The sequence below is a fragment of the Strongylocentrotus purpuratus genome, unplaced genomic scaffold (assembly GCF_000002235.5).
Source record: "Strongylocentrotus purpuratus isolate Spur 01 unplaced genomic scaffold, Spur_5.0 spur5_scaffold_11, whole genome shotgun sequence".
NCBI lineage: Eukaryota > Metazoa > Echinodermata > Echinoidea > Camarodonta > Strongylocentrotidae > Strongylocentrotus > Strongylocentrotus purpuratus.
This window is the reverse complement of record NW_022145596.1, coordinates 5,786,107-5,810,850: the sequence shown is the minus strand read 5'-3', so window position 1 is coordinate 5,810,850 and position 24,744 is coordinate 5,786,107. Positions and strand designations below refer to the sequence as shown.

Here is a 24,744-nt window from a genome sequence, read left to right as displayed (position 1 = left end):
TAATCTTGTGAGGGATATTTATTTTCAAAAGCTAGTATATTTTTCTCTGTAAATTTGCATACGAAATTGATAGGCGAACTGATACTAAATTGCAGGCGCAATGTTTAGGTTTTCGATTTTTTCCCTAGACGAGCACAAAATGGCTGCCTAATCTAAACTGTGTGTAACTCAGTGAGAGTGCCCGTAAAGCTATACTTTGCAGCTCCTGAGACCATAACAGAGGCATTTCCAGCTGAGAAACACCTTCAGCTGTCAAGAAGGTATGTTTTACTTTCATTTTTTTAAATTTATGAATTTCGTTAAGGCTAGAATTTTGCATAACATGTAATTTAAAGTGGCTGGTTGTCATGGTGTTTGCAAGCGGTGACATAGCGCCATCTTGATAAAATTTGCAGACATGAAAGGTCAAACATGTCATTATGTTTTACGTTTTTTATCGCTTCTTGATGTGTAAAAATGCTTTAAACTTGTACCATAACAACCGTGAATAAATTGAGGTAGATTATTATTAGCATTCCTGTCATATAATTGTCAAACCCAAATTATTCGTGCATAGTTTGAGAGTACAATTTAGAATCTGCTCCCTGGCAAATGCAAGGTGGATCACATCATCATATCGGGGAGTTCCTCTCGGGATACACTTTGCCGCGGCGCGAGACACAGCGTCGAGCGCAAGGCGAGGCGCCGGGTACCGGTCCGGGGCTGAAGGCAAATTCGCAATTCGTTTATAAATGTGTCGATTTAAACTTTAAAGCGAAAAGGTTCCCAAATATTGAACGGTATTTTAATGATTTTTTTTAGAGTTTGATAAAGATTATTTCATGTGCGCAAAAGTGTCCCATTGGATTGGCACTGCTCCCTTTGCAGCCAGCCATCAACACACGAACTGTGCGTGCAGCACAATCATCATCATCATCATGTCTCGATGCACACCAGCACCGGCAATGGCAATATGCCACTATTTTGGATAGCTCTGTTAAATAAATGGCTACAGTGATAGACTTAGTTCTCCTTTGACCCTAGACCGAATTTTTCTGTCTCTTTCGTTCGTTAGCCTCTGATTTGGGTAGGTCGGCTCTCTCTTTAGAGACAGAACAGCCCCATACGCTGTAGTGGCCGCGCGTTTGTACTAAGAAACGTTACACAAAACTTGGCCAAACTTAATCCCTAATTTTTATATTTTACCGGATGCGTATCCGATGCATTTAAAGTCCTAAATTAGCTAAATACTTAACTACTTCGGTTCCACTTACCAACTTGACTGGAATAATCCGTTTAATGGTCCATTTTTAGGAAATTATGGGTCAAGATCGACATCCATGAAGAAAATCTTGCAGCCGAGTCTCATTCTTTCTAGTCTACGCCGAAGGCAAAATGATTATAACGGAAAAACTGTGCATGTCATTACGAACTCGTAGCTCGTGCACAGTTTTTCCGTTATAATCATTTTGCCTTCGGCGTAGACTAGAAAGAATGAGACTCGGCTGCAAGATTTTCTTCATGGATGTCGATCTTGACCCATAATTTCCTAAAAATGGACCATTAAACGGATTATTCCAGTCAAGTTGGTAAGTGGAACCGAAGTAGTTAAGTATTTAGCTAATTTAGGACTTTAAATGCATCGGATACGCATCCGGTAAAATATAAAAATTAGGGATTAAGTTTGGCCAAGTTTTGTGTAACGTTTCTTAGTACAAACGCGCGGCCACTACAGCGTATGGGGCTGTTCTGTCTCTAAAGAGAGAGCCGACCTACCCAAATCAGAGGCTAACGAACGAAAGAGACAGAAAAATTCGGTCTACTTTGACCCTAATTCACAGACGTTTTTCACCCTTCCATATCACAAAAATTTGACAAATTGGTAGAGTAAGGGAGGGGGTAATCGACTGTCGACAGTTTTCGGCCGGTCCATTGGATGCATGGTAAAATCCCTTTAAAATACATCGCATAGAAGTTTAATAGCATATCACATAATCCCACACATACCATACAATACAATGCCAGAGTCAATGAAGAACCACAAAAATCTAGTATCTTACGCGTGGCTGTAAGGAATATGTTATATGGGTACCATAAAATGAGCTTTAGTTCAAGTATTTTTCAGATTTAGAGCCCGATTTTGTGTGAGTCACAAGCTCAAAAGTATCTCATCACATGTATTAAATCAATGCAGCCGGACACCGCAGCGCACACATGATATCTCTGTCTAATTCAGATTCCAATTTCCGATCACCGCAGAAATAGTTTTCGGCATGGCGAGCTCTGGCGTGGGATACCTGCTCCACCCGCTAGTGCTATAGATCAGCGGGGAAACGCACGGCGCGCGCGCTTCCTATTGACTTTGTACATGCGACCGAAAACTGTCTCGCTAGGCCGATAACTGTCTCCGAAACAGTGAAAATTGAAATGAATATTGTCATGGCAATTCATGATTTTTTTTCTGGGATTCTTTTTTTTGTTTAAATAATGATATTTGCTTCATGATTTGAACAAGAAATGATAATAAATAGGAATTAGTAAAGAGTCCAAAAAATGGGATTTTGTCTTTAAGATGAAGTTGAGTTCTGGTCATGCGATTGCATTGTGAAAGAAACGGTGTGGAATCGACCAGAAAAGGTTGATCATCTAGCATATAAGAATTGTGTGTATTGCAAGGTTCTGGAATCATCAAAATAATAAGAAATTTGGCCAAGTTTTGGTAAAGTTACAAACACTGTACACAGAAAGATGTATATGGGACTACACGAACAAGTGGCGTAAAAATCCTACCCTGGAGTTTTACGATGTTACATGACATATTTAGAATAGGAAGGCATTTGAAGAGCCATGCTTTTCAGGGAACATGTCTTATCTGATGTTCTTCCACACTTGCATAATAAGAATGATAACGCTCACAAATTATTTTTCACCTCTTCCCAGAACTCAACCTTCTCTTTAAGTGGCTGAAAACCCCCTCCTTTACTCTAGACCCTATTCCAAAAATCTAATAAGTAATAGGTCTAGATCTATCACCAATTAAAAGAGGAACAACATTACCTAATCTGTCATTTAGAGACAGAAGTTTCTTTTGAATTGGTTGTGAAATTCAGAAAATATTGACAAAAGATCAGGCAAGTTTGCACAGTCTGTTAATGTACATCCTTAAAAAATATGAACTTGCCGACAAGGGTCTGGAAATCTCCACTTTGAGAGATGTCATTAAAATTATGAGTAAAAGTGATACCAACTGATTGTTAGAAATCTTATTCAAACGTTAGAAACACAAATCAAACCATTACAGTTTTTACACACACAGAAAGTAACACCACATCAAAATCCCAATGTGACCTCCGAAAATTAATCTTTAAAATTTGCGTTTTATTGTCAAAAATACAGAATCTGCGCTATATTTCCAGAGCATGGTGCTAAAGTTAGGTACATGTAGTAGGAAACAAAGTCGACACAACCGTGGTATAAATCAGAAAACTTACCGTAGGATTATGGCTAGGTTTTTTTATTAGTCGCAAGCCATAAAAGTTATAGAATCAGCAACAACAAAAATGCCAACAAATTCTCAAATCTCAATTTCCATCGGTGCTGTAACTTCATTTGCGAATAGAAGTTTGGCTCAAAACTTGGTTATATGAATCTTAGCACAAGTACTTTCATTCTCAGCTGTCATGTTGAATAAACATCATTTTTGTTGCCACTGCCTGGTATCATTTTTCCTTTCTATTTCATTTCCTGCCCCACCCCATTCTGCTGATATTCCTTCCCTTACCCATGCACTGCTCCTCTTTTGCCATCCTAAACAGCATGGCAGCCAGCAAGGCTCCTCAGCTTCATCGGAGTGTGATGTCTGAGCCTAGGGGCAATGCTGTACCCAGGTACAACTTTACCCAGCCCATGGATGACTTCCTTTTCAACTTGATAGGTGGTGAGAAGGAGGAGAGCAAGCCAAATAATTACGTGAGTATTCAAAAGTAGTTTAAATAGCAGGTGAAGTTTGTGCAGCTAATTTCTGTGAGCTTCAAATTACATCCTTTAAAAGGAATTTGGACATTTAGTCTGCTAGGTTGCTGTGGGACTAATTGGCCCGAATTCACAAGGGAGGTTTGTCGACAAACCTCCTTTGTGAATTTGGGCCATTGTGTTGTACAATACTATACTCTCTTTTCATACATTTTCATATCATTTGTGAAAATTAGAACACTTTCATTCTGTATCGATTTGGGAATTTAGAATGGGCAGTGCTGTTCGAGGTTCTTATACACGTGTGTATTTTATGGCTTCACACCTATAGGAGGAAGTTCAAATTCATTTGCTCTTTATCAGTGATTTGATATTCTAATGAAATATAAGAGTTTTATTGGAATAGTCATTGGTCTGAAAAAAGCAACAGGTACTCCTAGGAATAATTGTTATTGATAGGATCAAAGCAATTAATATTGTATGGCAAACAGACAATAACAGATCACATTTGAAGTATTGATTATTTGCAACTTTTATTCATTTCAGTACAATTGGAAACCAAGTTCCACATTTGCTGAGCAACCTTCAACTGTTGTTCGTAGTAAAAAGTCCAAGAACAAGGAGAGGGAACAAAACATCTCTGTGAAGGCTGTAAGTAGTTCGTGGGTGTATTCTAAGAACCTGTCCTGCTAATTCTTCATGTTGTCCAAACTCTATACTTATTCATTTTCAGGATCTTTCTTGCCTTTTTTAATGAAAGGTTAACATGAATGAAAGCTTGCTACCCTTTTTAAAAGGAATAATTGTAGAAATAATGAACATGATTTATAGTTCTAAAGTGTCTATGTAATATTTTTGGTGGCTCTGACAAAATTCCCATCCAAATCGTTTGAGATATTGAGACAATCAGTGTAAAGGTAAAGTTTGTTTTATTTCACAAAAGGGAATTTATAGATAATTTTCCTCAAAGTTTTTTAACAAAATACCCCTAGAAGAAAAACTACAACATAGGCAAATTCTTACTTTCACTTACTAAATGGTATTGTTGCCTGAAAATTCCAATGAGTGTTTGTGGCAGTCAAAGACATGATATTTATTCACAAGTTAACCACTGTTTTTCCCTGAAAGAAATTGCACTTCTGTGGAGGAAATTGTCAATGAGGAACTTTTTGATGTATTCTATTATCTATTAAAACAGGATACGCAAGGTGCTGCTATGATGAGTAATGGTCCCTCCCGCCGTCGCACACCAGCAACCTACCCAAGAACACAACATGTTAGTTCCCTTTTAGACAGAGAGGAGCTGGAGAATCTCCGTCAACAGCTGACTTACAGTGATGTTGATGATGTAAGTGTTCTCTATTATGTTCCTGCCTTGGAGTAGTGTGTCTTAAATGTAATTTGAAATGATGATATACAGTAACAGTTGCCCAATGCTCCTCTTCAAAACAAAATTCATGTGTGGTTATTCTCTTATCCATTCTTGAGAAATAACTCGGTTCTTCTTTTTATGACCCTAATGAGCCATACAGTCAATGTATCATGAAAAAAGGACTACTTATGATGGCACCTCTTGTCTTGATTATCATCGTAGTGACACTCCGATAATCCTATGTCTATTTTTAGATTGAGCAATTTTTATTGCACCTAAAGATGACATTTTCATGAGAGGTCATACATTTTCTCTCCTGTTTTGCTTGTTCACAGCAAAGCACAGACAGCCAAGCTTTGGGTTCAGTTAGCATTGCTAATAGAGTGAACAACATGAGACTAGGTGATGATGTAGCATCCATCGAAAGTGGCACCAGAAGACCTCCCTCTTTACTGGATACTATCTTCGTCAATGAGAAGGTAAATTACCACAACATATTCCCTCCCTACATGAGCGGTTTTACATATACAAAGACTGGACTGGGAGTATGAGTAAGGTGGAGAGAAATAAGCATGATAACAGTCTAAGTTGCCTCTCTTCTTCATAACTGCCAGTTCATCAAACAGGTTCATTTAATAGGAAATAATAATCATCAACTTTTTAGATTCTAAGTTCATGAGAATTTGTCTTATCAGCTGCATTATTTCATCTTATGAATACTTCTTTTGAAATGCAAACATAAAAGAATTCACCTCTTTTTCTTTCAGCCTGATCGAAACAAGATTGTAGCCAGACTCATGCAAATAAGGGTAAGTGTTTATTTATTGATGTAATGCAAGCAATTTATGTATCGTTGCTCACATAACTCCTCAAAACTGTCATGTTTTAATCCTTTCATTTTTCAAATGCAGAGCTGCCAAGTAGTACGTTTTTAACGTATTAATACGTTTTTTGGGGGGAAAATACGTCTGTACGTTTTGCTGTGCCAAAATACGTTTTTTGAAAGTTTCGTGTATGGCTGTGCGAACGTGGCTAGCGGCTGGCTGTGAGATCCAGCGTATGCATAGTTTTGCTATTGCTTTGTGTCGGCGATTCCTGCAGCGCGCACGCATGTACATTGCACACAATACAGGGGATGTACACCACTCAAAGACGAGCGCATTTCCCCAGGCCATCCATACACACGCTAATGACATATATCATCAGTGCACTGCAATACACACACAGTGTCAGTACAAAAAAGTCACGATCTTACTACCAAAAATCCATCCCAAAAGCCAAATTTTGCTGTCAAAAATGCGGAATCGGAGCCATATTTCTAAAGCTCACGGGGGCTTAGCCCAGTTTTAAGAAACAGCTTCACCAAAAAAGCGCTAAAAATCAAGAAATCAGCGATTTTGTTTACCAGTTTTTTTTGCCTATCGCAAGCCCTTCGAATGTGATGGTATCTTCAAAAAGCCAAATGAAAAATAAACACGGACCTGCTGATGCATTGACTTTATGTACAAAGTTGATTGCAACTCTAGACTTGCCTTGCGCCGCAACACACAATGATTCTTTTAGTTTTAAATAATGGACTTTTCTGATAAAATAGCTAAATATCTTTTTTTTAATCATTTTTTTAATGATTTTTTTTTTTTTAAATTTTTTTAATTTTTAAAACTGACAGGTCGGCAGCTCTCAATGATTGAAAGCGTTTTTATTCAAAGAAACATGATTGCAGTAGCATTTTATAGGGAAAATAACAAAAACCGTTAAAACAGGCAAAATATGGTTTTTCACCTAAAAATATGGTTTTTCAAGCTGAATAATATGTTTTTTTAATGTGACAGGTTGGCAGCTCTGCAAATGATAATCAAACGTAGAGTTTTCAAGATTAGATTTTCAAGTTCAACAATCCTTAAATAGGAACCCTTTTATCGGGGGGGGGGGGGGGGGGAGGGGGAGAGAGCATTGTATAGTAATAAACAAATTATAGTTGTTTTGTATCCAGGTTACTTGTTTTTCAAGCTGACATATTTTGTGCTACATTTGCCCACTATCATGTGTTTCATCGACTCGTGTCTTCAATTTTTCAGGATTATGTGAAACAGGCCAATGCCATGATGTCTACCCTACAGAACTCTATAGAGAGTCCAGAGAAGGACGACCAGGTGGGCAAACTAAGCCGGCTCCAGGAACACCTCCAGGAGCAAGAAAGAGGTTACTTGGCTCTGCTGGAGCGTATGCTGGCTGAGGAGCTCAGCTTAGCTGGCTCTATCTCTGGGATGGAGTCATCGGTCACAAGTAATGATCTCAATGGCTTGGATGCAGCTGTTGAAGGCAGGAGCAGTCAGAACTCTGGAGAATCCTTTGCAACATCTGTAGCAGAATCAGCATCAATCAACCTAGATGCACGTTCAGATATTTCAGAGGCTACTACCGTGAGTGCCAAATATTATATATTTTGATGTATCTGTAACAATCAAAGTTGCTCATGTAAACTTCTTAATGCAAAGTTACATATGCTTATTTTCAGTTGCTGGCATTAGAATGATTAAGCAATCCTGCAGGAAATAAATCTTGTTAATGTCAAACTTTTCAAGCTAAGCCCAATAGTTTCATAAATGCCTTTCAAATTGCCTGTCAAATCATAGGTCAATTTTCATGAATGATTCTTGATGACATACTGGCTTCAGTAAGTTTGACATGAACAGATTTAGTTCCTCCTTCCAACTATCCAGTATGCCTTACTTCCATTCCATAGCCTCGCATGATGCTTGAGTTCATTCAAGAGCTTGCTGGTGTGGTAAATTCCCAAGCTGATAAATAATAACATGCATTGTATTTTTAGGAGGGTACTTTCACAGCTCGCACCCGTCCCAAAATTGAAAGCCACCTTGGCAATCACTCATGCGCAAGCGACAACGATATCAGCGATTCCGAGCTGGATGACATTCGGTCAGTCAGTAGCTACGCCAGTGGTTCCTTTGGCTTGGACACCCAAGAGCTTCATGAACAGTACAGCTCCATGCTACAGAAGTACCAGGATGGGGGTGAAGAAAACCTGAGCGCTGCCATGGAAAGGATTACCCTATCTAGGAATGAAGGACAGGATGAGAGCACATCTTCTCAAATGTCTTCCAATTCTTCATACAGCTTTCAGGAGGTACGCATCACATGTACCTTTGGGGCCGGCCTCCAGGGATTAACGGTGCTTTCTCATGATATAAGTCCATTGTTGGAACTCTGATGTCATCTCATGAGGCTACAGTACAAATATATATTGTATTTTGTATTTTACACTGCCTAACTGAGTATTCATGAAACATCTAACAAAGATTTCACGCGCTGTCTATGTTTCACTTGAACAATGAGATCATGCAAGAAAGGAAAACAGAATTGTCCATTATCAAAGCCATTATTCAATGAAGCATATGAGTTTCTTGATCGTTGATCCAGGATTTTTGAGAAACAGGTTTTAGAAGTGTGTGTGGTTTTACAAAGTTAGAATTGGTGGTCGAGAATCTTTGGATACTTTTGGGAGAAGCACAAATAATGAGATACTTTCAAGAAAAGAAAACATCACTTGATTTATACTTCACATGTGTGTATGGTTTTACAAATTTGGAATTGGTGGTTGGGAATCTTAAAATACTTTTGGGCGAAGCACGAATATTAAGATACTTTCAAGAAAGTAAAACATGATATAATTCATTCTTCACATGTTGGCATGCTCGTAGTTTACTACCTGTTCTTGTAGCTTCCTTCTGTCTATTCGTCTGTTTGTTTTTTTGCTGATCTGTCATTTCAACAATTTTCAACAAACAATGGCAACTCTAGATGCAGATCACTAGATCATTTCTCTTCTTCATTCTGTTTGGAGTATTACATGGCATTCTGGAAAGCACCTTATCCCTGGTTTCGGTCCCAGGGTAGATTCACTATTTCACTAACAGTCAATTCACCCAATTGCTTGCACATTATCACTGATATGGAAAAGAAAGTAGCACATTGCTGAAAATAGATGATGAAATTGATTTTTTTTTTAAACAAAAAATGCTTGGACAGTGATAGAATTATATTTGTTTGATATTCCTGTCCCATATTTACAATGCTTGCAGTGTGCCATTGTTTCTGAAAACTTGTTCTGGTAGTTCAGGTATTCTTGTCTGTGATTAGTCCCTATATGTGTGAATAATGGACCACTATAGCATGCAACTTGACCCAGATTTGTCTTGCTTGTATTGAAATACGTTTTAAAGTTAACGGCTGTCTGTTTACATGAGTGACCATAGACAATATAATATGTATCAGCATGAATGATGACAGTCTTGCTAACAATTTCTTTTCTTAATAAAGTAATAAAACAGTGTGTTTAAACATAGTTATATTAGAGGATGAATGAAGTGTTTTAACATACCGTGTGAGTCAAAAAAAAGTTTACACCTAGAAAATTGCTAATTATTCAAAAAATAAAGTATGAACAGTAAATTATTATACATCGTATGAAAGAGCGTTTTATCCCAAATCATTTGGTATCATTCTTGTGTGGTATGTGTTCACGCTTGGATGAACAAGAGGCACTAATTGCGAGAGTGCAAAAATCGACCTACGCCAAAGTGATGCCTACAGTATGTGATATGTTGGGATTAAAGTGAGAGAATGAATTGAATATCGAAATGAGATGCATTGCATATGCTTTTTGCAGAAACAAAGTCACACATACACACACACACGCGCACAAATGTTTGTTGATATTTGATATGTGTGGCATGATTAATTTGTTAGGGATGTTATTTGGATCTGCAGTGACCGAATTTATACCCAAATCCCAATTGTTTTATTCAAACATCACATAGTCAACTTTGGCGCAAGTCGATTTTTGCACTCTCGCAAAAAATGCCTCCTGTTCATCCAAGCGTAAACACATACCATACAAAAATGATTCGGGATAAAACACTCTTTCATAAGATGTATAATAATTTACTGTTCATAGATGATTTATAAAATCATTAGCAATTTTCTAGGTGTAAACTTTTTTTTGACTCACAATATATAGTATTAAAATGGTGAATATGCATATTTTTCACTTCATGACCAACATACACACAATTACCATTGCTGCCAAAAACACATTTTCAGCTCCATTCTGTTCTTATACATGCACACATAAATTAGTTTTCTGTACCTTTAAGCTAAAATTCCCATTAATCTTTTGAGCCAATTAGTTCAGGAAATCCTGTCCAACCATTGATAAGTATATTCAATTTATAAAAGTGGAATGTGTCTATGGTAACCATATCAATACATTCAGTGCATTCAGACATGTAGATCTTTGGGTAAAAAAAAAAATTGACATTCTAACAAAACAAAATTTAATGCAAATTCTTCTGTACAGAATGGTTTGTCGATGGATAATCATGAGTTCAGTTCTACATTGCTATTGCATATTTTGTCATGCTTTCATTTATATGTATCACATCTGAAAGTTCAATCATTTAAAGAAAGAAATGTCATCATTCCTGTTTAAGACTTATTTAGTGAAATATCTTTGGGTAGAATTTATTTTAATGATTGTATTGGATAGAAATCAAACTTCAGATACTTCATTCATTTGTCACTCCATCACTGATAACATTTCCATTGAAAAAAATTGTGTTTTGCTCAGTCTCTGGCTGCACATAGGCAGCATAAACAGCCATCTTTTAGATTCTATATTCAGAATCCATTATATTCCATTTATAATGCAGACACAACACTGGAATCTGAATATAGAATCAAGTGTTGTGTCTGAGTTTTTAATAAATACTTCCAGCTATTCTGCAGTAGCTGCTTTTTGATTGAAGGTGTTACTATTCAAACACAGGTGTTACTATTTATGCGAAGGTTCCACACCATTGCCATTGGGATATTTTGAGGTTTCATGCATGAATGAACATGACTGTATTCCATCTGTTGTAGGTAGCTGTATTCCGGTAGAATCAGTCAAGCATAATACAATGCATGCTTTGTTATGCGTTTTTAATGGTACCATTTGTATGGCCATCATTCAGTGTGTGTCATGTAGTATAGTAATAATAATAGTAGAAGGACTCATTGTGAATCATAATTGATATGATATTTTGATTAGATCCATATGCTTCATGAGTGTGGATCGAGATACAGTGTGATTGAATTCTAATGAATGGAATATACATGCATGGTTTGGAGGTGACATTCATTAGAGGAGTGTACATGTCAAGTATTATGAAGAAGAAATTGATTGTTAACTAAACTCACTCAGGGGTTGATTTATAGGTATGTAGAATACACTTTTGTCATTTTCGTGTCATGATACTTGATACTTCTTAGTGTTTAATAGTTCCATATTCCATTATTACAGTTTGAATTATAGGTATGCTGAATAAACTATTGTCATTTTCCTGTCACAATACTTCATTCTTCTTAGTGTTTAATAGTTTCTTCTATATTCTGCATGCAGGGCCAACAGACAAAGCAAAATGTCTCTGAGCAGATAGAGACCCTCGAAGGATTAAGGAAGCAACATGATCTATTACGGAAGATGCTTAAACAGCAGGAAGAGGTATGATTGACAAATTAATTTAATACATATTTTATTCATAGTCCTCAAAATGTAAATGTTAACCAGAAATCATGAACTGATAATATAGCAGTGTTTCATCACATCTGTCTTGCAAAATATATTTGTAAACTACACATACTAGAATAGAACATACTGTTTAGCTGAGGAGTAGTAGTGGAAAACAGTTTAATGATATGTAGCTTTTATCCTTCCAGTTGCAGGATGAGATATAGATGCAAATGTCTATACCATCATGTGTGACATGTTTCATTTGTGAAAAATGATTAAATATGACGTAAATGCATATGAATGAAAAATGTGTATTGTGTGATGAAATGTAAACTTGATGTAGACTACTGCAACATAAATCATCACTTTGAAATTTGTTATGTTTTTATTAGCTGAGAACACTTCAGAACAGACAAACAGCATTGATGACCTTACAAACTCAGATTGAGAGCAGATTGACAAACTCAGAGCAGGAAAGAGCAGAAGAAACAGGTAAAACATAAGCAAACAAGTTCTGTATCATCTTAAATATCTGGTCAGTTGAACATTAATCAGTATCAATTAAGACAACAAAGTGACATTCATTTTGTTATGCCCTACATCTACCAATTATTTAGATTTGTCCTGGGCTATTATGTCTCTTTTGTTGTACAAGTTTGATAAAGTGATATTTATGAATTAAATTTTTTTAAAAACGAAAACAAAGATGACTCTGATTTTTAGTATTAGATGATTAAGGTCAAATATTGTGTTTTACTTTTTTATAAAAGTGTATTATATTAGTAGACAGATACTGCTAATCCTGTCATAATATTGCAATCATACTTTGACCTTTCAATTATCTGGAAAAAAGAAAATTATGAGAGATTGAATCGAGTTAAGAGAATGTGAAGCAGAACTCCTAGTCCAGCATCCTGCTAATTTATATATTGTAAATAAAACTGCTAGTGAATGGTTACTCAATATATTAATGGAATTCATTTTGATCCTGCAGGTTCTGTCACTAGTACTCAGGCAACTACAACGACTGCCGGCACCTCTGTCACTGAGGACACCGAGCCGCTAATGACAACAGCTGGTCGGTTTGCAACAGGTGTTCCTCTGACGGCCGAAGACCTTCAGGAGAGACGTAGAACTCTGATGCGTATGCTAGCTGAACAGAGTGATACAAGATCAGGAGAGATCCAGCAGGCTAGGGCTCTCGACTGGATGGAACAGGCAGAGGAGGAGGTAAGACTGATAGTGGACTTTGTTCTTTCATTGTTCTGCAGAGGAATAGGACCAGATGATTCATTCGTGAGAAAAGGAACCCCTTATTGAAAGCTGTGATGCAACTTTATAGATATATGTAGTTGGGTAATAGAAATCAGGAATTTTTTCATTCATCTTTGTATGCAATAGGTTATAAATATGGTATTCTCAATTATGTGTCGTGACCCCCTTTATCATTATCAATTGGAATTTTTGTTTGAGGTATAACTTGCATTTTTCGTGGACTCGACCCCAAGTTATGGTTCAGTATTCAATGGATAAATCTTGTAGTCTAGTGGATATGTCTCTGGACTGTGAACCATAAGGTACACTATGGTTGCAGGAGCTGAAGGTGGGGTAATAATATTTTTTTTTTTTGGAAGCGCATAGAGATGTTATATTATGATGTGATATGTGCTATACAAGAACGTTATAGTATTGTCATTATCATTTTTAAGCTTTTCTGCATAAAGCTTGTACCGATTCAGGTTTAATTAGAGATTTGTAACATATTCATCAAGATCATTGTATTGTTGCGTTTCTAGGTTAGTCCACCATTGGTATCATCAGAGCATGCAGAATTGAGAGATAAACTAGAAGCTTTACAGCAGAAGAAGAGACAGATGGATGATCTTCTTATACAGCTCCATGCTCTTCATCCTGATATGGCTAATATGGGTATGTCATTGCTCACTCAACTTGTTATTATTTGTCATGGCGTTTAATCTTTGTACTTTTGAATGCATGTCTTCATTTGCAAAGGATGAGGATTAATTTCAATAGCGAATGATTCTAAACCATTAGTAAGATCAGTAATCTGCTTATGAAGATGTAAATTATATACATGTAGTAGATTTCCCTTGAAATGGACAATGTGAGGTATTGATAAAGACCCAACGTCAAATAGGGTCGAAATTAGTATCAGCTATCATTTGATTTTTGTTCTACCATATTGTTTTGCCATTTTACCGGACCTAATGAATTGCAGTACAGGAATTTACTTCTCATGAATTAAATTGTAATATGAATTCAAATGTTCTATAAATACAGTCGGTGATACATCAAGCGTAGCATCTACCACTTCAAATGCCAATGAATACAGCGGTTTGATGGTGCCGTGTGAAGAACCTAACGAGTCATTGGATGAAAATGAAGCCACTCTTACCAATGGAACAGAAAGCATCAGGTAACAAAAAGAATACTGAATAATGTGTTGTTTTTATCTCACCCATTCAGACAGGGCCCATCATAGTTTTCTGTTGTCGTGAGGAGACAATGATGTTTTATTTTTACTTATTTTTGTCATTAATCTTTTATTATTTTTTGTTTGTTTATGTATTTATTAATTTTTTGTTTTAATTTTGTAATTAAAGTGAGCTAATATTGTTCTTTTATTATTCATGCCATAGTTTTAAATTTAATTAAAATTATATGATACAGTAGTAATTTCGGTTTGAACATGCTCACTTAGAAAATATGAGATGGTGTTAATAGTAACTGGATAAGAAATAATGTTAATTATATTTTACATTTTATGTGAAGTTACATTAGATGACAGTTTTGTTCCATGAATGGCCACATGGAACTTAGTAGAAATAGTCAGACTAAACATGAATATGTTTTCCTTTCAGAAAATTGCACGATGTAAGGGAGAGGCTTACAGAGCTCCGTGATCTAGTACAGCAATACCAGGATACAAGTCAGGTATTAGGTGACCAGGATGAAGATTCGCAACGCAAACAGCAAATGCAGCAGTTGGGACTAGGGGCCAATTATGAGGATCCTGTTCTTATGAGCAATCTAAGGTATGCACAGAGAAAAATTGTATGGATGTGACAACCCTTTCTCTCTCTCTCTCTCTCTCTCTCACTCCTTAATTCTATTTGTTTATCCGTTCCTCATTACTTTAAAAATATTCATCTTTTGACCATGTTTTTTCCCCTCTTTCATCTATGTTTTACTCCCGGGGAAGGACCTGTGTATTTTGTTTGTTTGTATTTTTGCCTGAGATGTTGTTGTCCCCTTAAATGGTACATACTTGAGTACATAGAGAGTTTGTTTGATGATTATGATTATTGGTAATGCTCTCTTGCTAGCTGGCCTGTCTGTTCCACACTTTACAATATAACAATAAAGATACTAACCGTATTCTCTTTTTCTTGTCATTTACAGGAGATTAGAGAGAGGTGAACCTGTAGGAAGACCTGTCCAGATGAGGCCAAATCATGTAAGTTCTCTCATGCGTGAAGATACCATCTGTTACCTTAGCTGATTAATCACGAGCATTAGTCTCGCATTGAATTGATGAATATTACTTCATTGTGTTCAATGTGAGGGTAGTCTTTGGAGGCCTTGGTGGTCACAACCATTCATTTCATTCATTGAAGGTGTAGTTTCTTGTCAATCACAATGATTAATGTGCTTGTGACTTATGGAGTATGCCAGTGTACTATATCGTCAGAAAGTTGATTGACTGTATTGATTTTTTTGTATTTCTGTTGTATTAATCATTCTTTCTATTGCGTTGAAAGGATGACTATATTTTCTGTTGGGAGCCAGGAGATCATTTATTTATAAGCTTTTATAGAGAGTTAACATCTTGCTGGCTCTCAACAGATGGTAGATATGTAATACCTTGTATTGAGTTTCTTTTTTAAAGGATATATATATATATATATATATGTAGAAAATGTTGAATGAGAATAGCTTATATAACCCAAATTCCTTGTTAACTTTGCAGATGTCATATGGTGGAGATAGTGCCTATGTACAGGTTGGTTCAGGTCAGACCACCACTACAGTGACGGAGACCGAGACTGAGACGGAGACAGAGACGGAGAGTAACCACAGCTCCATACTAGCTGCATGGGGTGATGATCCAGAAATCAAAGAGAAAGTCAGGTAGGATCACTAGTCTGTGATGTAATTCTTATATAAGGTATCCTTACTTTGAGCGAATGGAAACCATTCATCCTGCTTTGATAATTAAAAATTGCCTTCTGATCTAGAGGACACCAACTCTTTGTAAAATGGTCTAAGTAAACATTCTTCTGGGTTTCAGCAGTTGATATGTAATAATTTCTGACTTTTCAGGTTTTAGATATGTATCACAACGTGTAAATGTCTCGCGTTGTTCCTTTTTGTTGATCTCATCTATCTTTGTAATTGTTTTAACTTCCTTGTCTGTGATGTGCAATGCAATAAAATCATGCTTTGCTATTTCCTCCCTCTACCTGAAGGAAACTTCAAGAGGCAAAGCATAAGTTACGCCAACTCCAGTCACTTGTGGCCATGGTACAACAGACCCCTGAAGTGGCTTCAGCCTTGCCCGATGACCTGGCTGAGCTGGCTGCAGGCCTTACAGCTGGCCTTACTGCAGACTACTCAGAATCAAACAATGAAGACGACGATGAAGATGAGGAAGACGACGAGGACGAGGAGGACGAAACGGAAGAGGGGGATGAAACGGTGGAGGAGAGTGGGAGTGAACTTCCTATGGCAGGTGCTACAGGCGACCACAGGATGCCAAATAGAGATGAACAGATTCCTGAAGAGTTTGTCAGGGAAACAAGGTAAGGCAACCTATTTCAAACTGGAATATTTTAAAAGGGATTATTTCCCGATTATATACATTTCATTGGTTTGCCTTATCCTCTCACATTCTCTTTTTTCCTATTTCTCTCTTTCGTTCGCCCTCTTCACATTCTTTTTGAAAGAAAGGCCAATAAGATCACTCTTAGACGCTTTGCAGTTGATGGAAGGTTATTTTATTCTGAAGGCAACAAAACAGCCCCTGTAGAAGCACAAGAGTAAAAACAAATGTAAATTAAAAACACCAAAATATTCAAATAACCAATTACTTCATGATCTGTACCAGCAACAAAGAAGGTGTTCAGTGAATAAGTTTATTATAGACCAGCTTCAAAATATTGTATCAACTAAATAATCACCACTATTATTTTCATGACTTCAATGAATAGGTTAAATTAAATAATATATCATGTCTAATATAACGGCTGAAGGACAGTAAACTTTTCATTTCGCATATATAATGCCTTACATCACTTAAGCAAAACCTAAATTACAGTTGAAGTGTAAAAAAGCAACAACAGATTCATTCAATACAATAAAATCCAATAACACTCACCGCCCATACTATATAAAAAAAAAAGGCTTGTCTTAAACGTACGCCCTTGTACAATACAGTCTTTATGGTCCTATGAGAGATAAAACATCATATATTACAATTAACATACAGCAAAATTCAGAGGTATGAATAAATAAAATTCAGTTATATAGACCATTAATCTGTGTAAAATCATAAAACATTGTACCACCAACTAAAATTAAAAATGCAAGTTTAGGATTTCACTTTGTGTACATTCACATACACCACTCAAATACTATAAAAAGGATTGCATTGCAAGAACCCATTACACACTCAAATTCTACCAATATCCATACGGACATCAATAATTGTTCAACAAGCATATAAGTAGGATACATGTACATATATAACAATAAATAAATGTAACATTTATAAGAATAATCAAATGATTAACTCACATGTAACTCAATTGCCCCGTATGCACGTGCACCACTTGTGACTTCTCTGCAGTAATGTCCTCTCCAGTAATGTAAAAGCTGTCACCTCTTGCAACCGAACCCATGCCCGGGCCATTGTCCAGTGTGCACTCAAGCCATTGCAAGAGAGGCCCGAGTGCACACCGAACAACAGACGGCTCCAAACCCAGGCCCACCCACAGGAGGCAACAATCTCACATTTCTACATTTTCATTCACTTTCTTTCACTTCTTTTTTTCTTTGGCTTGGGGGGCTCGATTGAGACCCTCTCTTTTCTTTTCACCATTTCTCCATTTCCCTTTTCTCCTTGGCTATTCCTTTTTTTGCCCTTTATCTTGTTTCATTGTGGAATTCAACTGTCCTTGATTATTGTCAAACTATTCCGTTCTCAAAATAAAGTACTGGTATGTTGTCCGGCCTTGGTCCGTATTAGCCACTGAATGAATATTATACTGTGTACACAACGCTTGAGTCATATTCCAGACAATCTGAAATGTCAATACACCTTTGGAATGTCAACGTATTGATTACATTAGCAAACGGGGAAAGGAAAAATTGAAAGACTTAAACTCATGCGGTGTTATGGAATGCGTTCTGATAAGCACTAATACATCATGTGGCTTGGGAGCAATTTTTACTGTGAACATTGCATTGCTGATATCATTGAATCAAAATGGTAATGTATTCAAGTATGTACAGATTACTTATCAGTGAGGTGAACTCATCTATGAGTGGATTTACTTGATAAGATGTAAGGCTTTGCATTATCTTTGGTTGTACATGGTGTTGTTGCATTGAGCTGCTGAAAGGTGCACTGAATCTTTCTCACGTTTTACCTGCTATAACACCATGTGTTAGATGTTTGTTTAACATGACATTGATTCTATTGTTTGTGTGTTATGGTTTGCAGGGAAGCCTATTATGAGGCTAAGATGAATCAGCAGAGACGGGAGCTTCAGAATCTAATGTCTGAGAGACATCGACTCTTGGGTGTCCAACAGCAGCTCAAGGAACTCAATGAGAATCTCCCTCCTGTCAGAAAGGTATGCTGCTCTTCAACTGTCTGATTATTAACTCTTTCATGAATTCCTCACCCAATATTTGTTTTTGTGAATCATATAGAAGCATGTGCTCCATTTGGATTTGTTGTTCTCTTGTGTATTGAATGTAAGAGCTACGAAAACGATTATTGTCTAGATCTGGATATTAACATCAAATTATTATGCAAATAACTAAGCAGGTTCAATGCGTGTTTTCTAAAAGATATTGAACCGTTATTTGAAAGACGATGGAAACACATACCTGCAAACCCTTAAGAATAATGTTTAGAACCCCAAAATCCGGAATATTCTGTTTTTTCAAAATTGTGATTTTTTAAAAAATTTATTTAGTTATTGATTTTTAATTTTTTTTTTTTTTTTTAAAGCCAAATTAAGCTTGTTTTATCATGTGCTGCGATGTTAGAGTTCATCTATTGTGTGCGTTGAAGGGCTGCATGATTGAACGGCTAATTTGTATTCGCTTTTTTGTACAGGTTTACCGCGTATTGTCAGTTACATGTGCCAATGCTTGTTAAGGGTACAGGTTTCTCATTTTCAAAGGCATACCGTGCTAAAAATTCCTAATTCTCATTTTTAAATGTTGGCAGGTATGGAAATAAAGCTTCAGAGAGGTATCAGTAATGCTATATGCAAGTCTTTAATATGATTTAATGATAATATTCTCTCTCTCTCTCTCTCTCTCTCTCTGTAGCAACCTGCCAAACCTGGGGTGACATCGGTAAACATCATCCCACCAACTAAGAGAGATGCATCAACTAATGTCCAATGTAAGTTTTCATAATAAATTCCCTATTGTTGCATCCAGCTGCTTATGCTCCAATTGTTTAATTGTTAATACTTCTCATTTATTAGTGTATCAGACTCACTTTGACACAGTGTGTAATAAAGAAACCATTGGTATTGCAATGTAGTCATTTACCGTGAACAATGATGTTTTAACAAAAGTTAGATCTACATTTTACCACTCTGTTCCTTTAGTTGTATGGAACAGTGCCTATATTTAGTAAACTTTATGTGCAATTATGCACCAAAGCAAATATGCCACTTTGTGCCTTATTTAGTCTCACAGCCATTCTTCCTCGCTGTAACAGCTTTTGCTAGTCCAACATAAATTACCAGTTCAAGGTGATTTATAACTTCCTTTTGTCTTACCCTTCATTTTTGTTTTGTCCATTCTAGCTGTGGCTACGCCCAGTCGTGAGGAAGTCTACTCTGAGATGAGGAGAAATCGAGCTCTTCAAGATGAACTGAGAGAGAAGAAGAGTGAGCTCTCTGACCTACTACACATTGTCAAAATGAACAGAGAGGTAAGTACATGAAAGCATGCAGAGCAGCTATACATTGTAGACTCCAGGGGAGTATTCCACAAAGACTAAGATCGACTTTAAGTTAGACTAAACTATGGCAGGCCGTTCATGCCACTGTTTGCTCTCACCATTTACTGGCATTGGTCTCTCAAGGGACTTACAAATCATGGTCACAAATCTACAGAATTTACATTCTTTGATGATTCATAATTGAAGGAAAAAATAATATTTAAAGATCATAATGGTGAGAGCAAACAGTGGCATGAACGGCCTGCCTTAGTTAAGTCCAACTTAAAGTCGGTCTTGGTCTTTGTGAAACACTCCCCTAGTCTGAGACACGCAAAAGGGATCAGAAGACATGCAGCCTGGTAATTTTAGATCAGTATGTGTACACGGATGATTATAATAATTCAGTCTAACTAGAGAAATCAATTTCATTGAATAGATGTTCTTTAATGAATATCAAAGGCAAGTCGAAATTTCTGTATTTGTATTTAGCTTTGTCTTAGCAATATACCTTTGGCATGTTAAATACAAAATTAAAGCAATGAATTTATTATCAATGAGTACAAAATGATTTAAATTCAAATTCATTTTATTTATTTCCATTTTCAATAAAAACAATACAAAGATTTAAACATGTCTTTGTTGACAATTTGCTTTTTCTTATGATTTGATAACAGAGGTTACGTGATGGATCTGAGTATCCTCTTCAGACAGACTTAGCCGGGTATGACAATGATTTATTCAGGTAAGCAAAAACCAGATCTGCAACCTTAGTAATGAGTTAAGCATCCTTACAATTAACATTAACATAACAAGTTAACTGGTTTGAATGTTAATACAATTTGTAAGCGATGATTTCATTTTGTCCTGAAAAATGTTAATTGCTATCTTGAAAATATCCAATATAGCAATATGAATTGAATAGACTTCCTATATTTGCTATTACTGAATTGATATGAAAAAGTTCACTTTCTTTTCTACTTCTCATATATATATATATATATATATATATATATATTGCACTGTATTTTCAACTTACCTCTATTAAACAAGCTCCTCTCTAATGTTTCTTGTATGTCTCTGTGCAATATACCCCTTTTTCAAAAATGTCTAGTAAAAGGGGAAAGAACTTGGTGATTGTCGCTTTTCCTAATATGTCATTTTGGGAAATCCAAATGCTACTAACAAACCCTATAGCATATCTAGAAGCTGTGTAGAGGTATACGTTTTAAAATAATGATTAAAATCTACAATTATTATATTGATTCTTCCAGACTAAGATCAGATATGGCTATTATGATCAGGTAAAAACTTGCAATATATTCATGAATGCATCTGTGCATGTTGATGTAGTTTATCATATTGTGATGCTGCTGTAAATAGAGAAGAACTGTATTGAGTAGTTGTATTTTCAATTTTGGCATTTTTTTTCCCTTTCTGCCTGCCATGATGTTTCACAAATTTGATTTACTGTATCTACATAGGAGCTTAGATAATTATTGCTATGGTAATAAGTAAGTCAGCAAAAAAATTCATTCATATTGATCAATACGTTTATTTATTTTGAAAATGTTGTAGTAAAATGATTGTTGATCGAGAAGGAAGATCATTATTTTTATGGTAGAGATATATCGTGCAGAGTAAACATTAGCTTGTTGAGTGAGCTGCTTTTTGTTGTTTCTGAGGAACTATCTTTTTGTGCTTTCTTTGTGACTGAAATGGTTTTACCTTTTACTTATGAGCCATGCATGAAATGCCTCAATAGTGATAGCAAAATAGGAAAAAAAAAATTAGTTTTTAGAAAATGTCCTATTTATTTTGGTGCTAGTTTGTTAGTTTACTCTTTTCCTGTAGTAAATATCTTATTTCTGTCATTTTGCTCTTTCTTTGGTGTGTACTTGGAAATCTTTGCACTGGTATGTCTGTGGGGCGCTGCATGGGATACATTGAAAATAAAACTTTGCATTTTCTCTCCTTTTGCTTTTGTTTCTGTGGTCTATCTATCCTCCTCTTCCCTTCTCCCTCCCCTTTCTCTCTCTCCCCCCCCCCCCTCTTTCTCTCTTATTCATTTGTAAACTGAACAGGGAATTATTGCTTGATGCCGGCAGATTGAGTATGCGTAGCGCTGACATCACAGCAGCTGCCACATGGGGTGGATCAACGCAGGTGAGCGAGGATGAAGGATTAGAAGATGGATATCCTAGCGATGGCATCTTACAGGTGGAGGAAGAGGAGGAGGTGGGTCTTTTGTATTTGGATTTCTCTTTATTTGTAATTGTACATTTCATTTTGCTCTTCATGAAACAAGATGTGATTCATCAAGTTATTTTGTAGCTTGATATTAATGTTCATTCACTCATGAGTTTCATGATTTGATATTCTATAATTTATGATCCATCTATGGTCGTGGTAAGGATACAGATTTTTTTCTTGCATAAGAGTTTGTAAATAATGATATGCAAGCATAGATTTAACAAAATTAATTATATTTTTGTTGCCTATTTTGTAGGATTGGATACAAACTTGTTACATTGTATTTGCTTTCACAGAGATTACCATTTGAAAGTGAGTGAAAAAAGTTTGATTGTTTATGTTTGATATGATACAGGAGCAGAGTATTGATACCTCAGATACGTACACCATTGAGTCGGGCGATAAGCCCCCCAGCAGGAGAAGAAAAGCCCTACCTTACCCAGGAGTGAAGAGAGTGACCATGGAAGATGATGGTGAGACATCATCTATGGATGCAGCTAGGCATGGTATTAGATATCCTAAGCACATCAACTCAGCTTTAGATAGGCAGAGTCATCTCAGGTAAGAGACACTTAAGTTGCAGAGGATTTTTATTTAGGGTAACCAGGATCTTTGTTGGAATGAAGTTTATGTAACTTAAATTTTAATTAATATCAGACACTAAATCAGTCTTTGAAGCAAGGAAAACCCAAGAAAATCCACCTTACCACCTAACATAAAAAGGTGTGATCGTTGCAAGAATTTAGAGATATGGATTGTAATGTCTCTAAGAATTCATAAAGTCTATTGAGATTGATATTCAGGAATTATGATACAATCATGTTAGGCTTCAACTCAAAAGATGTTCCTACAAACCCACTTCCATCCTCCCCTTAATGAAAGTCATTGTTTGAGTATGGAATTAATTGATTACTCTCAAGTTTAAACTTCATTGTTCCATCATTTTGTTCTGTTCCATCCTGTACATGTAGGCAGGAGAACATCCGTTCAGCCGAGGAGCTTGTGTCTGATGGCTATGAAGATCCCTCTATGGATGACCCTACTGTCCAGGCTCTACAAGGTCACATCGGGCAGCTGCAGAGACAGCTATCTAACAGCATGGGAATGTGTCAGTCACTTATCTCAGATCAACAATCAATGAGCAACCTACTGTCAGGATCTCTTAATGGTATGTTCTCTTATCCCTAGAATCAAGTAAACCAGCTCAAATCGTATAATCCCTATTATCAGGAAGGGAACTCATTATTTAGCGAAATTAGGGTATATATTTTTAAACATCTAGTCAACTGAAAATAGTATTGTAATGATACATTCCCACAATAACATTTTATCACATTTTTAAAGGTTCGGTGTCAAAAAGGAAATTTGGTCAAGTTATGGAGGTTTGAAGTTTGGCTTCTTTTGGAATGATAAGAAAACATAGTGGAATGCAGAAATTGATATTTACAGAGTAAGAATGAGGAACTGTCTATTGAGATGTTGATTAATCACGCACAAAAATTCACCAATTTTTTGTTCTTGATTGACAGCTGGTCATGGTGGTTTACAGCCCACCCCCACACCTCCCAACCCCTTTGTTCCTCCTGGAGAAGGTCACCTAGATGACCTTGTCCAGAACTACGATCTTCGCATGCAGCACCAGCAACTAATGCTAAACTTGAACAGTGCCTACACCCAGCTCTATCAGCAGCAGAATCAGATCCAGGGACTGCGTAGCCAGCTGGAGGAGAGACACTCAGAAGCTTCCTTTGATGTAGGAAGAGGAGGCCAAGGCGGCATGGCATCTACCAATACCAATAGCAATAACAATGCCCCACCTATGTACAGGAATCAAGCCAGACCCATGGGCATGGGATACCCAGGTCAGGCCCCATCCTTTGGGAGATCCCCTGGTATGGGACCTGAAGCAATGTACGGTCCTCCTCCATATAATCGTGGTAAGTCCAGTCTTATCTTTCATTATCAAAATTTATAGTTTTACCATGATATGACCTTTCTGTTTCTCTTATTTAAGATTAAGTACAGATTCATGTGTTAAGTAGTGACCCTTTCCAAATATACTAAAGATGTAGATTTAAAACAGATGATGAGGTAAAGATAACTATGATGCCTATGCTCTTTCCTTTTCATCAACCTGCCCAGATCTAATCTCCGTTTTCAGTTTCTCCTATGAATGTATGGATTTACATCCTAATGTTGAATGCATACATGCCAACTGTTCAGATTAAAGAGGAACATTCCTCTTTTTGGGAGAAGATAATTATCATTTGAATGCAGGTGTTCCTCTTCCTGTACAAATTTGTCTGTAGTATTGAATAGGAGAGTTAGGATTGTTCCTCTTTTTTTTGAAAATAGCATAATTTGTACAGATTTCTGATTTTCAAA

General features: G+C 36.5%; 1 protein-coding gene across 2 annotated transcripts in view; it reads left to right on the top strand.

Moving 5' to 3' along the window:
- The first annotated feature begins 120 nt into the window (after positions 1 to 120).
- LOC115922169 (pericentriolar material 1 protein-like) overlaps positions 121 to 24,744 on the top strand; it is a 34,561-nt gene continuing 9,937 nt past the window's right edge. The window contains exons 1-25 of one of the 2 annotated variants that reach the window (XM_030980463.1): positions 121 to 260; positions 3,795 to 3,948; positions 4,498 to 4,602; positions 5,150 to 5,299; positions 5,659 to 5,802; positions 6,091 to 6,132; positions 7,402 to 7,746; positions 8,157 to 8,471; positions 11,787 to 11,888; positions 12,290 to 12,389; positions 12,892 to 13,127; positions 13,694 to 13,826; positions 14,199 to 14,334; positions 14,780 to 14,953; positions 15,321 to 15,375; positions 15,889 to 16,049; positions 16,388 to 16,720; positions 18,643 to 18,775; positions 19,485 to 19,560; positions 19,973 to 20,100; positions 20,784 to 20,851; positions 22,191 to 22,344; positions 22,715 to 22,920; positions 23,331 to 23,527; positions 23,889 to 24,296. In XM_030980463.1, coding sequence (XP_030836323.1) covers positions 3,796 to 3,948; positions 4,498 to 4,602; positions 5,150 to 5,299; positions 5,659 to 5,802; positions 6,091 to 6,132; positions 7,402 to 7,746; positions 8,157 to 8,471; positions 11,787 to 11,888; positions 12,290 to 12,389; positions 12,892 to 13,127; positions 13,694 to 13,826; positions 14,199 to 14,334; positions 14,780 to 14,953; positions 15,321 to 15,375; positions 15,889 to 16,049; positions 16,388 to 16,720; positions 18,643 to 18,775; positions 19,485 to 19,560; positions 19,973 to 20,100; positions 20,784 to 20,851; positions 22,191 to 22,344; positions 22,715 to 22,920; positions 23,331 to 23,527; positions 23,889 to 24,296 — 4,054 coding nt within the window. In that variant the 5' untranslated portion in view covers positions 121 to 260; position 3,795. The remainder of the gene's footprint in view (positions 261 to 3,794; positions 3,949 to 4,497; positions 4,603 to 5,149; positions 5,300 to 5,658; positions 5,803 to 6,090; positions 6,133 to 7,401; positions 7,747 to 8,156; positions 8,472 to 11,786; positions 11,889 to 12,289; positions 12,390 to 12,891; positions 13,128 to 13,693; positions 13,827 to 14,198; positions 14,335 to 14,779; positions 14,954 to 15,320; positions 15,376 to 15,888; positions 16,050 to 16,387; positions 16,721 to 18,642; positions 18,776 to 19,484; positions 19,561 to 19,972; positions 20,101 to 20,783; positions 20,852 to 22,190; positions 22,345 to 22,714; positions 22,921 to 23,330; positions 23,528 to 23,888; positions 24,297 to 24,744) is intronic. The other variant, XM_030980464.1, reaches the window with a different exon arrangement.